Source organism: Miscanthus floridulus, chromosome 7, assembly GCF_019320115.1.
Source record: "Miscanthus floridulus cultivar M001 chromosome 7, ASM1932011v1, whole genome shotgun sequence".
In the NCBI taxonomy this organism is placed as follows: Eukaryota; Viridiplantae; Streptophyta; class Magnoliopsida; order Poales; family Poaceae; genus Miscanthus; species Miscanthus floridulus.
Genome location: NC_089586.1, coordinates 35,429,915 through 35,447,131, shown reverse-complemented (window position 1 = coordinate 35,447,131; position 17,217 = coordinate 35,429,915). Strand labels below are relative to the sequence as shown.

Sequence of the window (17,217 nt, the reverse complement as noted above, 5' to 3'; positions counted from 1 at the left end):
TACTTGCCTATCATGCTCAACTAGTCTGCGAACAACTGGCTTCTCAGCCTACTGGAAAACTCTATCCGATCTTGGGACAACCTCAAAAGGGTCTTCACCGAGAACTACATGGCTACGTGAGAGTAGCATGGCACCAAGTACGATCTGAAGAAGCTTCACCAAACCTCCGGGGAGTCCCTGCGTAATTTCATCAGGCGCTTCTTGGAGACGAGGAACTCCATGCCCAACATCAGCGACGCCGAGGCCATCGCTGCATTGACCAAAGGGCTACAGCACGAGTAGCTCCGCGGAAAGCTATACCGAAAGAGGCCCATGACCATCGCCAAACTGATAAAAATTGCAAATAGCTACGTCGACGCTGTGGAAGCCAAACGGGCTGCCTGTCCTGATCGCCACTCATGCCATGACGACGATCGCCATGAGAAGAGGTGCTACGGTGATCGTGACCGCCGCCGCGATGATCTCAACCGTCGCCATGATGATCATGCACGCCGCCAAGACAACCCCGAGCACCGGCGTGACAACTACCCGGAGAGCTTGAGAAGCAGACAAGGCCGCTGCCGGTGGCCTAACAACTCCGTCAATGCCGTCAACACCCGTGCTAAGCACACCTATGGCACCAACTACGCTAAGCTCTTGGATGGTCCGTGTCGTATCCACAAGGACACCAAGCACACCATGGGGAGTGCAGAGGCTTGAACAAAGCATTTCACGGTGAACCAGTGAAAAGGCAATGATGCAACGATGACGAGACCAAAGATGACCAAGGCGAAGATCGAGACAAGAGCAAGGGCCCTTCCTACTAGGACGCCACCAAGACCGTCGCCACTATCTTCGGTGGGAGAGCTGTCTCTGAGGACAAGCACGAGTAGAAGCTTGTAGCTCAACGCGTCTTGTCGGTCGCTACATACGACGGCCCTATTGCTGATCCCAAGTACCTCGACTGGTCGGAGCACCTGATCATCTTCTCCACGGCCGACTAGTGGTCAAACATCCCATATCTAGGGCGTTTCCTGCTAGTCCTGGATCCCATCATCAAGGACGTGCGCTTCTAGAAGGTCCTCATCGAAGGAGGGAGTGCCCACAACATCCTATTTGCTGGGTCCCTAAAGGAGCTAGGGCTCAAGAAGGAAGATCTCACCCCCATGGACTCTTCATTCTGGGGGATTGTTCCTGAAAAAGCGTCCCTACCTCTAGGACAGATTACATTGCCGGTACAGTTCGGCACCACCAAGCACTTCCGCGTCGACTATGTTAACTTCCTAGTTGCCGATTTCAACACACCGTACCATGCCATCCTTGGCCGACCAGCTCTCACAAAGTTTATGGTCGTGCCGCATTACACGTACCTAGTGCTGAAGATGTCGACGGAGCAGGGGGTCCTCTCCCTGTGCGCCAACCTCGACGTCACCTACTCCTACGAGAAGGAATGCTTCGCGCTCACCGAGGCTACCGACATCTCCATCCGCATGGAAGACCTGGAGATCCCAACTATGGAGGCCACCCGAACATCAACCAAGTCCAAGGAGGTGAAGGAAGTGGTCCTCGTCCCCGGTGACTAGTCTAAGACTGCTCGGATTAGGGTCGACCTCGATCCCAAATAGGAAAACATGCTCGTTAGCTTCCTAAGGGAGCATGTCGACGTGTTTGCGTGGAAACCTGTGGACATGCCTGGCGTGTCTTGGGAGCTGATCGAGCACTCCTTGAATGTCTCGGCAACCACCAAGCCAATCAAGCAAAAGCTTCGACGATTCGCATAGGACAAAAAGGAGGCCATTAGGGTAGAGATAACCTAGCTCTTAGCTACCAGTTTTATAAAAGAGGTGTGTCATTCGGAGTGGTTAGCCAACCTAGTTCTTGTAAGAAAAAAGAATAAAGAATAGAGAATGTGCGTTGATTACACCGATCTCAACAAACACTACCCTAAAGACCCCTTTGGCCTACCTCGCATTGACGAGGTCGTAGATTCCACGGCTGGCTATGAGCTATAGTGCTTTTTAGATTGCTACTCTAGTTATTACTAGATCCCACTAAAGGAAGAAGACCAGATCAAGATGTCCTTCATCATGCCCTTCGGAGCCTACTGCTACATGACCATGTCCTTTGGGCTCAAGAACACGGGTGTGACTTATCAAAGAGCCATCCAGCGCTGCCTCAAGGACCAGATTAGGAAGAACGTTGAGGCTTACATCGATAACATGGTCATTAACTCTAAGACTGCCGACACCCTCATCTCTGACCTCACCTAAGTTTTCAAAGTCCTAGAAGTATACCGATGGAAGATGAATCCCACTAAGTGCATTTTCGGCGTTCCATCTGGTATCCTGCTAGGCAACATTGTTAGCCACCGCGGCATCGAAGCCAACCCCGAGAAGATATCAATGGTGACCAACATGAAGCCGCCAACCTATGTCAAGGACGTTCAGAAGCTAACGGGGTGCATGGCGGCTTTAAGTCATTTCATATCCCGTCTAGGTGAAAAGGGACTTGTAACACTCTTGGTGTTATGCCCTAAACAAACTACTAAATCATGTCATGAGCATCATGTTTATGAGATAATGCATGTGATAGAGTGTGTAGATAAATTTCTTGTAACCTAAAATGAATAATAAAAATGTTAAATGAAAATTTATTTAATAGCTCAGGTTATGTCAAGTACGGTTGAAAACAAATTTTTATTGAGCAAAAATATTATAGAACATGTGTGTGACACCTAAATAAAGTTTGAAGTACAAACTTTGTAGGTGACAATGCAACTTTTCCTTTAGAAAATAATATTGCTTGCTAGTATTTCAAATAGCTTAGAAATGAAAATTTAAATCAAATCCTGCTCAAGACCTAGAAAAATTCTTAAGTCCAATAACAGTATGACAATGCTAGGTTGGTGAATTAATTCTGGAAAATTTAGCTAAAGGTCGGTGCCCTATTTTTGCTCCTTATGGTAGCCTGATGTTCCTCCTTCAGCATGGTCAAGGTGGTTTAGCCTCAACCGAGTTGGATTAGTGTTGAGAGACGTTTTAAAATCCGTGCACAAACACAGTCTTGGGTTGCCTAGCCTGTGCGCGCAGTCACCACGCGTGGCCACTCTGTGTCGCCGTGTCGTGATCTCTCGCGTTGGTCGGCCGAGGCCAACCTAGCTTGGCCGTGGCTTGCCTGTGGTCTGGCTGTGGCCGGGCACTGGCTGCCTGCCCGACCAGCCGCTGGCCACTGCGCCCCAATGGCCGCCGCCGCCACTCTACTGCCCCACCCGCTGCCGCACTGCTGCTATGCTGCTACCCTCTCTGCCTCGTGCTGTGGCATAGCCACTGCCGCTACTGCTCACCTCGCCGCGCATGTGGCCTTGTCCCTACTGCCGGCGCCGGCGCCTCGCCATTTATGGCACTGCGGCCGCACATGTCGTGCTCAGTCGTGGGCGTGCGCACGTTCCCTCTAGCCTTGATGGCCCATAGCGCCTGCATGCGTGTCGACTCGCTAGTGGCCAGTCGTGCCCCGCCAAGGCAAGGATGAGCCGAGCTCTGACCTACCCCCTCCCCCTCTCTCTTCTCTGCTGCCATGGCAGACTAAGCCGCGGCATTAAAACTAGCAGGGAGAAGTCGTCATCGCTCGATTCATCGCGTCTCTGGCTCTGCCATTAAGCTGCCTAGCCACTCGACCCCACCCCGCCTTGAATCGAGCCCGGCCAAGCTCCAATTTGGTGCTTCCCTCGCCGCCGGGCCGATAAGGCCGTGTTTGGCCAAAGCTAATGATAGCTCCTCTATCTAACCACCCAAGGTTGGTCTAGCAGCACCATTAGCTCCGCTTTGACTCCCTCTTCGCCATGCGCTCATTAGCCAAACCGCTACCACTAACCTGGCACTGCTGACGCGACCATGTCCACCACGGTGCGCCGCTGCATGGCTCTATCGCATAGGAACAGCCATCACCAGTTCCCCTCCACTTCAACCACCATGTCGGTCGAGTCCACAATAAGCTCCTGGTGCTCGTGCATTAGCTCGTTGATCGATTATTAGTTTTAGCTGGCTAGAACGGTCGTGTTGCCATCGCGGACAACCACGCGCCATCGCCGTCCTCTCCAGTGAGTCTCGCTGCCCCCTACCACCACTTAGTGTAGGCGCTAGGGTTGTAGGTGAAGGTTGGCCCAGTAGGTGGGCCTATGTGAGCCTCTGGTGGCCGGTATAGCCGCCTAGTGTCACTGCTCACCGCGTTGCCGTGCACAGGGTTGCCTAGGGTTGTGTGCGGGGAAATTCAGGAAAACCCAGGGGTTAGACGAATTCGTCAGAGAGAGGGAGGAATAGTGTTAGGGTTTTGGCGTAGTTCGAAAGAAGTCTAAGGGTCATCTTACAAAAGTGCCAGTGCACGGGGGCTCCCCCGCCGTGGGCCATCTCGCACGTGGGTTAAAGCTCTAGTTTGGTTTTGGTGAATTGATGAAACCCTAAGTACTAACCTAGTTTATCAAGTGATCATGAGATAGGTAGCACATTCCAAGTGGTGAAGCAAATGAAGATCATGACATGATGATGGTGATGCCATGGTGATGATCAAGTGCTTGGACTTGAAACGAAGAAAGAGAAAAATAAAAGGCTCAAGGCAAAGGTATAAATGGTAGGAGCTATTTTGTTTTGGTGATCAAGACACTTAGTGAGTGTGATCACATTTAGGTTCGATAGACGTACTATTAAGAGGGGTGAAACTCGTATTGAAATGCGGTTATCAAAGTGCCACTAGATGTTCTAACTCATTGCATATGCATTTAGGATCTAGTGGAGTGCTAACACCCTTGAAAATGTTTGTGAAAATATGCTAACACATGTGCACAAGGTGATACACTTGGTGCTTGGCACATTTGAGCAAGGGTGAAGAAGATAGAGTTGAAAAGGAGTTAATCACGCTAGTCACAGAGTGACCGGACACGTCCGGTGTGAATCAGCAAAGTCGTTGTTCAGTGAAACAGTTGATCAGACGCTGGCAGCGTCCGGTCCAAAGTGACCGGACGCGTTCGGTCGGACCTGGGTGCTTACTGGACTCGACTGGACGCTGAGGCTCAGCGTCCGGTCAATTTCTAACAGATGCATCCTGTCAGCCTCGGTACTCTCTGGACTCGGCCGGACACTACTGCTCAGCGTCCGATCATTTCTATTTCTACGTCCGGTCTGAGCGTCCGGTCGTCAGCAAGTGTGTGCAGCAATGGCTACTTTGGTTTGAACTGGACACATGGTGCTCTAGGTGCGACCGGACACGTCCGGTCGAGCTACCGGATGTGTCCGGTATTCACGAACGGTGCGTCTAGTGCAGCATCCGGTGCACTCGAGCAGCGCGTCCGGTCGACGCGTAGTCAGCCCAGTAATTGAGCCAACGGCTCTATTTCATGGGGGCTTCTATTTAAGCCCCATGGCTGGCTCTAGCTCACTCTCTTGGCCATTTGCATTGACATAGCAACCTTGTGAGCTTAGCCAAAGCCCTCCCAATCATCTCCATCATAGATTCAACATCTTTGTGAGATTGGGAGTGAATCCAAGTGCATTGCTTGAGTGTTTGCATCTAGAGGCACTTGGTGTTCGTGTTTTGCTATGGGATTAACTTGTTACTCTTGGTGGTTGCCACCACCTAGATGGCTTGGAGCAGTGAGGATCGTTGAGCGGAGGTTGGTGATTGTCTCCGGCTCTGATCATGGTGATTGTGAGGAGTTCTTGACCTTTCCCCGGCGGAGAGCCAAAAGGTACTCTAGTGGATTGCTCATGGCTTGTGTGATCCTCATCTTGTGCTGGTTGTGTGGCACCCTGTTGAGGGTTTGGCGTGTGATGCCAATTAGCACGTGAACCTCCAAGTGAGTGAATCGCCACAACAAGGACTAGCTTGCCGGCAAGCAGGTGAACCTCGGTAAAAAATCATTGTGTCATCATTTGATTCCGAGGTGATTGGTATTCATCCTTGTGATTGATTGGTTCACTCCTCGACACGGCGGTATAACCAACTTACTCTTTCTCTTTACATTACCGCAAACTAGCTGTCAAGCTCTTTAGTGTAGCTAGTTGTGAGAGCTTGTTAGTTTGGTTAGTGTGGCTCTTTAGTTAGCCTTTGAGAGCACACTAACTTAGTGTATTGACATAGCCATTGTGTGGATAGAAACTATATAAACTAGAATTGTGGTAGGTGGCTTGCATTTTTAGTAGGCTAGCGCAACACTTGCTTCTTCTCATAATTGTCTAATTGTTTGTTAAGTGTTGTTGTAGAAATTTTTAATAGGCTATTCACCCCCCTCTAGCCATTAGGACCTTTCAAGTGGTATCAGAGCCGAGGTCACCGTGACTTGAGGCTTAACAACCTTCGGTGTAAAAATGGCTCAAATCAACAACACCAAGAAGCCACCCCAATTTGATGGCACAAATTATCCATATTGGAAATCAAAGATGACCACACATATCAAGTCAATCAATAGAAGAGTGTGGAAGGTGGTAGAAACCAAAACTAAGATTGATGATCCGGAAAATCCTACCGTGGCCGAAGAAGTGTTTCTCCAAAACAATGGCATTGCTCTAAGTGCCATTCATGATGCAATTGATGAGAGAACATTTGAGCAAATCAATAATATTGAGATGGCTCACGAGGCTTGGAAGAAGTTGGAAGAATCATTTGAGGGCACTCAATCCATGAAGGGTGCAAAGGCATACATTCTCAAAGAGAAGTTTGCAAGCTTTAAGATGAAGGAGGATGAGAGTGTGCCAGAGATGTTCCATAGGCTTCAAGTGCTTGTCAATGATCTCAAAGCACTTGGAGAAGAGGTGAAGGACAAGGACTTCTCCCACAAGTTCTTGAGATGCTTACCTTCAAGATTTGGCACATTGGTCACTATTCTAGTGAAGAGTGGTTTGGACACCATGACACCAAACCAAGTGTTGGGAGATATAATGACCGACGATACATATAGAGATGATGATGAGAAGGAAGAAAAGAAGGAGAAGAAAGATGAGAAGAAGGATGAGAAGAAGAAGAAGAGCGTGGCATTCAAGGCCACATCATCCAAGGGCAAGGCAAAGCAAGAAACATCAAGTGAAGATGATAGTTCATTTGATGAGATGGATGATGAAAAGATGGCTCTCTTTGTTAAGAGATTTGGCAAGTTCATGATGAAGAAGGGCTACCGTGCTAGAAGAAAGAAGTCTTCATCCAAGAACAAGGAAGAGTCAAGAAGGTGCTTCAATTGTGGAAGCAAAGATCATCTTGTTGCTCAATGCCCATACAATAGCGACAAAGATGATGACAAGAAGAACAAGAAGAAGGACAAGAAGGAAAAGAAAGAGAAGAAGGACAAGATGACCTTCAAGAAGAAGAAGGGTGGTTCATATGTGGTCACTTGGGATAGTGATGCTTCCTCAAGTGATGATGATGATAGTGATGATGATGATAGTGATGATGATAAGACCACCAAGAAGAAGGCACTTGCAAGCATTGCTATCAATGAGAAGCCTTCTCTCTTTGACACTCCATCATGCTTCATGTCTAAGGCCACTAAGGTACAAATTTGTGATGATGGAAGTGATGATGAACATGATAATGAAAATGATAGTGATAGTGATGATGATGAACATACTAAAGATGAATTATTTGACATGCTAGAAGATGCTAAAGAACACTTTGACATTAAGAGAAGGGAATGCAAGAGCTTGAATAAGGAGGTAAAAGCCCTTAAGCAAGCCCTTGATGAGCTCAAAGCAACTCATGAGAGGCTAGAGGAAGCCCATGAGAAGCTTGGCAAGGCTCAAAAGAAGCTTGAAAAAGCTCATTCCTCTTTGCTTAATGAGCAAAATAAAAAGAAGCATGTTGAGACTTGTGATGTAGGCTTAACTTGTGATATAATTGATGAATCATCATCTATGCCTATCATTGTTGCTCCCACTAACCCTTCTTGTGGCACCTCTACTTCCACCTCATCTAGTAGTGATGGTGTCACTTGTGATGCCTCACTAATGGTTGAGAATGAGACCCTCAAGAAGGAGGTCAATAAGCTCACTCACACTTTGGCTAAGGCCTATGGTGGTGAGGACTGCTTGCTTATATGCTTGGGTAGCCAAAGAGCTTCTCTCTATAAAGAGGGATTGGGCTATACCCCCAAGAAAGGCAAGGTGGCCTTTGTTCCTCACAAAACTAGTTTTGTGAAGAACAATGGTCGGTTTTGCACTAGTTGCAAGCAAGTTGGTCATGTTGAGCAAAAGTGCATGAACAAGAAGTCACAAGCTAATGTATCCTCCATTAAGCTTGATTCATTCTATGTGCTTACCAATGGTGCAAATGGTGTAAAGGCTAAGTTTATTGGTAAACCATGGATGGGCTCAAAGAAGAAAGCCATTTGGGTACCAAAGAGCTTAGTGACTAACCTTCAAGGACCCAAGCAAGTTTGGGTACCTAAAAAGAATTGATCTTCTTTTGTAGGTCAATTATAAAGCTGGAGGAAGGCATTGGGTTCTTGATAGTGGGTGCACTCAACACATGACCAGGGATGCAAGAATGTTCAACTCAATCAATACCAATGGCAATGATGGTTATGATAGTATCACATTTGGTGACAATGGCAAAGACAAGGTCAAGGGGCTTGGTAAGATTGTCATATCCAATGACATGAGCATTTCCAATGTGTTGCTAGTAGAGAGCTTGAATTTCAACTTGCTATCCATGGCTCAATTATGTGATCTTGGCTTCAAATGCATATTTGGGGTAGATGATGTAGAGATCATAAGTGTAGATGGCTCTAATTTGATCTTCAAAGGCTTTAGATATGAGAATCTATACTTGGTTGATTTCAATGCTAGTGAAGCTAAATTATCTACATGTTTGTTCTCTTTGTCTAGCATGGGTTGGTTATGGCATAGAAGGCTTGGTCATGTTGGAATGAAACAATTGAATAGATTGGTTAAGCATGACTTGGTTAGAGGCTTGAAAGGTGTTGTGTTTGAGAAGGATAAGCTTTGTAGCTCTTGTCAAGCCGGCAAACAAGTTGGAAACACCCATCCTAAGAAAAGCATGATGAGCACTAGTAAGGCATTTGAGTTATTGCACATGGATTTGTTTGGGCCAACACAATACACTAGCATCGGTGGTAACAAATATGGCTTTGTGATAGTGGATGATTATACTAGATATACATGGGTATTCTTTCTAGTGGACAAAAGTGATGTGTTTGCAACATTTAGATCATTTGTCAAAGGCATTCACAATGAGTTTGAAACAACCATCAAGAGAGTTAGAAGTGACAATGGTAGTGAGTTCAAGAACACTAGAATTGATGAGTTATATGATGAATTTGGAATTAGACATCAATTCTCGGCCAAGTACACTCCATAATCAAATGGCCTTGTTGAGAGGAAAAATAGAACACTCATTGATATGGCAAGGTCTATGCTTAGTGAGTACAATGTGAGTCAATCTTTTTGGGCTGAAGCTATCAACATGGCTTGCTATTGTAGCAACCATCTCTATTGTGACCCATTGAAAGAGAAGACACCATATGAGCTTCTTGAATGGTAGAAAGCCCAACATTGCATATTTTTGGGTCTTTGGTTGCAAATGCTATATCTTGAAGAAAGGCACAAGATTGGGCAAGTTTGATAAGAAATGTGATGAAGGATTCCTACTTGGATACTCAACCACTAGCAAAGCATATAGAGTTTGGAATTTGGAAAGTGGTACTCTTGTGGAAGTTCATGATGTTGAATTTGATGAAACCAAGGGTTCACAAGAAGAGAATGAGAACTTGGAAGATGTTAGAGGCATTCAACTTTCAAATGACATGAAGAACATGGATGTTGGTGAATTGAGGCCTAGGCAATGATGATGAAGATGATCAAGTGCAAGTTCTCTCTAACCCAAATGTGCAAGATGATACAAATCAAGCTAGTACAAGTGGCTCTCATGAAAATGAACAAGATCAAGTGGCTAGTACATCATCTCAACCCAATGATCAAGCAAGTGCAAGCAATCAAGTTCCAATACTCCAACCAACAAATATTGCAAGAGATCATCCTTTGGACACTATAATTGGAGATATTTCTAGAGGTGTACAAACAAGATCAAGTTTGGCTTCATTTTGTGAGCATTTCTCATTTGTGTCATCCATTGAACCAAAGAAGATAGATGAAGCATTGAAGGATGTTGATTGGGTGAATGCTATGCATGAAGAATTGAATAACTTCACAAGAAATCAAGTATGGGAATTAGTAGAGAGACCAAAGGGACACAATGTGATTGGAACCAAATGAGTCTTTAGAAACAAGGAAGATCAAGATGGGATAGTAGTAAGGAACAAAGCATGATTGGTAGCACAAGGATATACACAAGTTGAAGGTCTTGACTTTGGAGAAACATATGCCCCAGTTGCTAGATTGGAAACAATTAGAATCTTGCTAGCCTATGGTTATGCCCACAACATCAAGCTCTATCAAATGGATGTTAAGAGTGCATTTCTTAATGGTTACATCAATGAAGAAGTATATGTTGAGCAACCTCCCGGTTTTGAAGATAACAAGAAGCCTGACCATGTGTACAAGTTGAAGAAGGCATTGTATGGCTTGAAGCAAGCACCTAGAGCATGGTATGAGAGATTGAGGGACTTCCTACTCTCTAAAGGGTTCATGATGGGCAATGTTGACACCACTCTTTTCATCAAGAAGATTGGAAAAGATTTATTTGTGTTACAAATCTATGTTGATGACATTATATTTGGATCAATCAATCAAGACTTTTGTGATGAGTTTGGAAAGATGATGGCTAATGAGTTTGGGATGTCCATGATTGGAGAGTTGAGTTACTTCCTTGGTCTTCAAATCAAGCAATTGAAGAATGGTACATTTGTGAGTCAAGGCAAGTATATCAAGGACATGATCAAGAAGTTTGGCATGAGTGATAGCAAAGCCATTAGTACACCAATGGGAACAAATAGCAACTTGGATAGTGATGCAAGTGGAAATATGGTGGATCAAAAATTATATCGGTCTATGATTGGAAGCCTACTCTATGTGACCGCATCAAGGCCGGATGTCATGTTTAGTGTGTGCATGTGTGCAAGATTTCAATCCTCACCAAGAGAAAGTCATTTGAAGGCTACAAAGAGAATATTGAGGTACTTGAAGCATACACAAAATATTAGTTTGTGGTATCCCAAAGGTGCAAAGTTTGAGCTAGTTAGTTACTCCAACTCGGATTATGTGGGATGCAAGGTTGAAAGAAAGAGCACATCGGGCACATGTCTATTGTTGGGAAGATCACTTGTTTCATGGTCATCAAAGAAGCAAAATAGTGTTGCATTATCAACCGCCGAAGCCGAATACATATCCGCCGGTAGTTGTTGTGCACAAATACTTTGGATGAAGGCCACTTTGAGTGACTTTGGAATCAAGTTCAAGAAAGTTCCATTGCTATGTGACAATGAGAGTGCAATCAAGTTGACCAACAATCCAGTTCAACATGCAAGAACAAAGCACATTGATGTCCGCCACCATTTCATAAGAGATCACCAACAAAAAGGGGACATTTGCATTGAGAGTGTAGGCACCAAAGATCAACTTGCTGATATATTCACCAAGCCATTGGATGAGAAAAGGTTTTGCAAGCTAAGGAATGAGTTGAACATATTGGTTTTCTCAAATATGTGTTGATGCACCCCCCCCCCCCCACTTATATGACATGCCTCTCCTTCGAGCAATCCAAGGGAAAAGTTGATTGGCATGGCATACATCCTTGCTAAGGACATGTTTAGTGCATCTAGACATCTTTCACATTTAATAGGCTCATTCATGAAAATCAAATGAATTTGATGATTGTATGGTACCACTATTGCTTCTATGCTTATTTTGGTCTAGTGGTAGCATATGACATGTTTGTGGGCTTGTAAACCTAGTGTTTAATCTAGAAAATGAGCTCTAAGTGTTTAACTCAACATGGTACAAGATAACCCTTATTTAGAGGTGTGAAGAAGCTTGTCCTTGGATCAAACCGTGTTAGATATCTTTGGTAAATGATCTAGATTGGACCAAATTTGGGAATATGATCCTCACCCCATTGATTGACATTGATAATCTCAACCTATCTACATTTTAAACCTTTGTGGTCATTGATGACAAAGGGGGAGAAAAACAAATATATTAGTACATGGGGAGAAAAACAAAGATATTAGTGTACTAAGATAATGAAAAGACAACAAATGGGGAGAACTTGACATAGGGGGAGAGATATGACAAAGGAAAGGGATCAATTAAAATTTTGAGCACACAAGTAGGGCGAGCAAGCTCATGAACTTGTATGGTGCATTTGGATGTGCATTTCATATGTTTGCTTGCATGGCACAAGTTTTAAATTTCAATATCTATGCTTGTGTGGTGTATGCTAGTTGTAGGTTTGAATGATGAAATGAAAATCTAGAATGCATAGGTTATCTAGTGATTTCATTTCCAAGTGGTATCGAGCTAACCATGGTGCTAAGGATAGTATAATGGTGCACTCCACTGCACAAGCAATTGGTGTGGAGTGCTAACACCCTTGAAAATGTTTGTGAAAATATGCAAACACATATGCACAAGGTGATACACTTGGTGGTTGGCACATTTGAGCAAGGGTGAAGAAGATAGAGTTGAAAAGGAGTTAGTCGCGCTGGTCACAGAATGACCGGACGCGTCCGGTATGGTGATCGGACACGTTCGGTATTAACGACAAACTCAGCGACCGGATGACCGGTCGCCACACCGGACGCGTCCGGTGTGAATCAGCAAAGTCGTTGTTCGGTGAAACAGTTGATCGGACGCTGGCAGCGTCCGGTCCGGAGTGACTAGACGCGTTCGGTCGGACCTGGGTGCTTACTGGACTCGACCGGACGTTGAGGCTCAGCGTCCGGTCAGTTTCTAATAGACGCATCCAGTCAGCCTCGGTACTCTCTAGACTCGGCCGGACACTGCGGCTCAGCGTCTAATCATTTCTATTTCTGCGTCCGGTCTGAGCGTCCGGTCGTCAGCAAGTGTGTGCAGCAACAGCTACTTTGGTTTGAACTGGACACATGGTGGTCTGGGTGCGACCGGACACGTCTGATCGACCTACCAGACGTGTCCGGTATTCATGAACGGTGCGTCTGGTGCAGCGTCCGGTGCACTCGAGCAACGCGTCCGATCGACGCGCAGTCAGCCCAATAATTGAGATAACGGCTCTATTTCATGGGGGCTTCTATTTAAGCCCCATGGCCGGCTCTAGCTCACTCTCTTGGCCATTTGCATTGACATAGCAACCTTATGAGCTTGGCCAAAGCCCTCCCACTCATCTCCATCATAGAGTCAATATCTTTGTGACATTGGGAGTGAATCCAAGTGCATTGCTTGAGTGTTTGCATCTGGAGGCACTTGGTGTTCGTGTTTCGCTATGGGATTCGCTTGTTACTCTTGGTAGTTGCCACCACCTAGATGGCTTGGAGCAGCGAGGATTGTCGAGCGGAGGTTGGTGATTGTCTCCGGCTCCGATCGTGGTGATTGTGAGGGGTTCTTTACCTTTCCCTGGCGGAGAGCCAAAAGGTACTCTAGTGGATTGCTCGTGGCTTGTGTGATCCTTATCTTGTGCTGGTTGTGCGGCACCCTATTGAGGGTTTGGCGTGTGATACCAATTAGCGCGTGAACCTCCAAGTGAGTGAATCGCCACAACGAGGACTAGCTTGCCGGTAAGCAAGTGAACCTCGGTAAAAAAATCATTGTGTCATTATTTGATTCTATGGTGATTGGTCTTCATCCTTGTGATTGATTAGTTCACTCCTCGACATGGCAGTATAACCAACTTACTCTTTCTCTTTACATTATCACAAACTAGCTGTCAAGCTCTTTAGTGTAGCTTGTTGTGAGAGCTTGTTAGTTTGGTTAGTGTGGCTCTTTAGTTAGCCTTTGAGAGCACACTAACTTAGTGTATTGATATAGCCATTGTGTGGATAGAAACTATATAAACTAGAATTATGGTAGGTGGCTTGCATTTTTAGTAGGCTAGCGCAACACTTGCTTCGCCTCATAATTGTTTAACCGTTTGTTAAGTGTTGTTGTAGAAATTTTTAATAGGCTATTCACCCCCCATCTAGCCATTAGGACCTTTCAGTGGGCCGCGTCCGTGCGGGCCACATGGTTGAATCTGCCTTTTCCTTTTTCTTAGGAATCAGTAATTGTTTTCCATTTCAATTTCTGAGCTAGATTTGTATAATTAATATAAATTCACATAGGTGTCCAAAAATTATGAAACTAATTTTGTTAGGTTCCTAAAATTATTGTCTACCTGTTAGCATAGTTAGTTCATACATATCTGTGTTGTTGCTAAGGACCATTAAAATATTTGAGATGCTTAGTATTATTTAGATTAATAATTATAGGCATTTTAGTGGTAGAATGGTTCTAGCATTAATCTAGAAATTTTTACAGTAGTGTCGGGTTCATAAACCTAGGGTCCCTCATGGACCGGCTTCCTAGCAAAAGGCTCGGCCCAGCAGACAACGTTGCGAACGACGCGCAACTCTTGGGCCAGCCCAAACACCTAAATGATAGGCCAGAAGGACAATCCACTATCCGACCGAAAGGCCTGGCCGAGGAGGAACGATGCCCGCTTCCGACTCTGGCTTGCCTCTCCGACCAGAAGGCCTCGCTTCCAACTCCGGCTCGCCTCTGGACGGACTCTCCAACCAGAAGGCCTAGCCAAAACACCACTTCTGACTCCGACCCGTGTCTCCGACCGGGGATACGCCGAACCCTTGCTTACAACTCTTCTCCGACTGGCACAATCAGAGCCGACTAGGACCAACCGACCAAGGACGCCCGCTCGATAAGGAACAGAAAATGGATGGAGAAAGTAAGGCAGTGCACTCAAGTCAACCGCAATACCAAGGACCATACCTAGTACACCTGTAGGACAATACCCTATGACCTTCTTGGCATGACAGAACTGAAGCAGTGTTGTAGGCGCCGACATTTTCCCCTATAGTATTGTGGGCGCCATCAACTCCCATACCAGACAAATACGGTAAGGCTCCTCCCACATGTCTCTGGGCATCAAATAGTGTTATGGGCGCCTCATTTACCACACCAGGCGAACAGGGTAAAACCCCCCATGTGCCTCTAGGCATCAACAGTATGGTAGGCACCGACGTCTGCCATTCCAGAACAAGACGAAGCAACCTCCCACGTGCATCTAAATTAAACAGTAATGTGGGCGCCTACCATCATCTTGTAGCCGTCGGCGTGGGCAACAAGACTTAGTAGCATACGCACTCTCTCCCTCTCACTTGTAAGACCATCCCCTTCATCTATAAAAGGGGATGCGCTCTCTCCCAAATGACTCAATTCATTCAGATCAATCAGTTCACCTACATTGATTCACCCTATGTAACCTTAGACACTCTAAAGTTATACCGAGCACACGCTCGAATGCTTAGTACATAGCGGGGCTCCTGTCACTCTCGGCCCTTCAGACCAGAGTCCGACCGGACCTCTTGTACCCCCATCTTTCTCCCTTCCATTTGTAACCCCACAGCAAACTTCGAGCACCTGGGCTCAGGAATAAAGTCACCGATCGACTCAAACTAGACATAGGGCACATTGCCTGAACCAGTATAAATCCTGTGTCATTGAGTGCTAGGCCACCTCCGATCACAACGTATAGGAAAACTATAAATATTTACGTGTTGGTCACTTTCTACACCGACAGTTGGCGCCGTCCATGGGGAAGACGTTGTACGTTCAACACTTTTTGGTCATCAGATGGCGCACTTTTCCGCCACCTTCGCCATGGCGGGCTCAAGCGATATGGCTTTGGCTCACTGGAGTTTCCCGCACTCTCACCTGTTGGGATGTGGGTTCCACCCGTCTTCGAGCCATCCTAGGCCATCCTCTTTGGAAGCCTGGACTTCGTCACCAACCGGCTCGGCGCACTACACCTCCGCGAGGAGGCACTCATTTCGGCACCCACTGGAGGGGCGCCCTCCATCGGCTCTGGGACACACGATGACTTCAACAATGAGGCGCCTATGCTTCATTCCGAGCAAACTCTCTACTTAAACCCCGCTGTGAGTAATATACATGTTGTTATTTACTCGCTATTTACTATCTTCCGTCAATTATCCAGAGGGACCGTGTTGTCCGTACCGCAACCACTGCACGACCGGTTCCCCTACGGCCTCATGTCCACCAAGGACGTGTACGCCCGGGGGATTCAAAAAATGCTGACGCCGCCTCCTCTCACATCTAAATTCGTGGGGATGGCGAGCTATGCTCCCACCTATTTCTATGAACTTTTGGATGACGAGGTTGAGAGAGATGGCTCCAGCATCGACAACGTGGCGCCTGGCCACCGTCCGTCCCGGTAGTGCGCTATGGAGGACGCTTTAGGACAGCCACCGGTGGTAGCGGAGTCCTTGCAGACTCACACCCTTCTGGACCCTCATGCGGGGGCCCTCGTGTGGGCACGGGAGTACGGTGAGGAGCTATGACAAAGGCGGCAGAACCAGCCGCCACCTGCGCTGGCGTGCTTGCGTAGCACGTTGCGCCACGCGCGCATGACCCAGTGGGCGGTGCCCAAGGTCGTGCCCGCCAGGTCCAGTGCGACATCATGGACGAGGGGAACGACCGCCCATAGTTCGCTCGGGCTTGCTAGAACATCGCTGCTGCAGCAATGCTTTTGTGTGACGGCCCTAAGCCCATCGACCCCTAGGAGCGGGCGGTCTACCGGAACCTCCGGGCGCTAGTGGAGGCCGTCGCCGTTCAACAGGCAGAGAGCTCGACATCGTGACTCCGACTCACGCCCTCCCTCCCAACCAGGGGAGTGGAGATGCGCTAGACATATCTCTCCATCTGCTCGCCACTACAGCCACCAAGCATGGCACGGGAGGCCGTAGCTGCACCGTGGTCTGACCCAGCGCATGCTCCACACTGACTGCTGGCACGCGAATGGCTCGATCCAAACCAAGACGCTCGCAGCGTCATCAGCAACCGGCATCAGGCCTGACGTAATGATGATGTTCATCGAGCGGCGGTAAGGATAGGCGACGTAGGCCCTGGCTGAACCATAGAGGGGAGTGGTGAAACACGCCCTAGGCATGGTCGCCGACCAGATGACTGAAGTCCCAGCCCAGAGGGCCCGAGACCACGGGCCTTTGGCCGACGCATCTGGAGGGCGCCGTTCCCACGGCGCTTCTGGTCGCCCACCAACATCTCCAAGTACACC

General features: G+C 47.0%; 1 protein-coding gene across 1 annotated transcript; it reads left to right on the top strand.

Annotated features, from left to right (window-relative positions):
- Positions 1 to 1,145: 1,145 nt before the first annotated feature.
- LOC136465336 (uncharacterized) lies at positions 1,146 to 1,562 on the top strand. Its single transcript, XM_066464108.1, has one exon. It carries the CDS (start codon positions 1,146 to 1,148, stop codon positions 1,560 to 1,562), a length of 417 nt encoding a protein of 138 aa, XP_066320205.1.
- Positions 1,563 to 17,217: the final 15,655 nt, after the last annotated feature.

Excerpts from the sequence above, each read along its gene's own strand:
- LOC136465336 (XM_066464108.1), top strand. The coding sequence starts at position 1,146 with ATGGACTCTTCATTCTGGGGGATTGTTCCTGAAAAAGCGTCCCTACCT.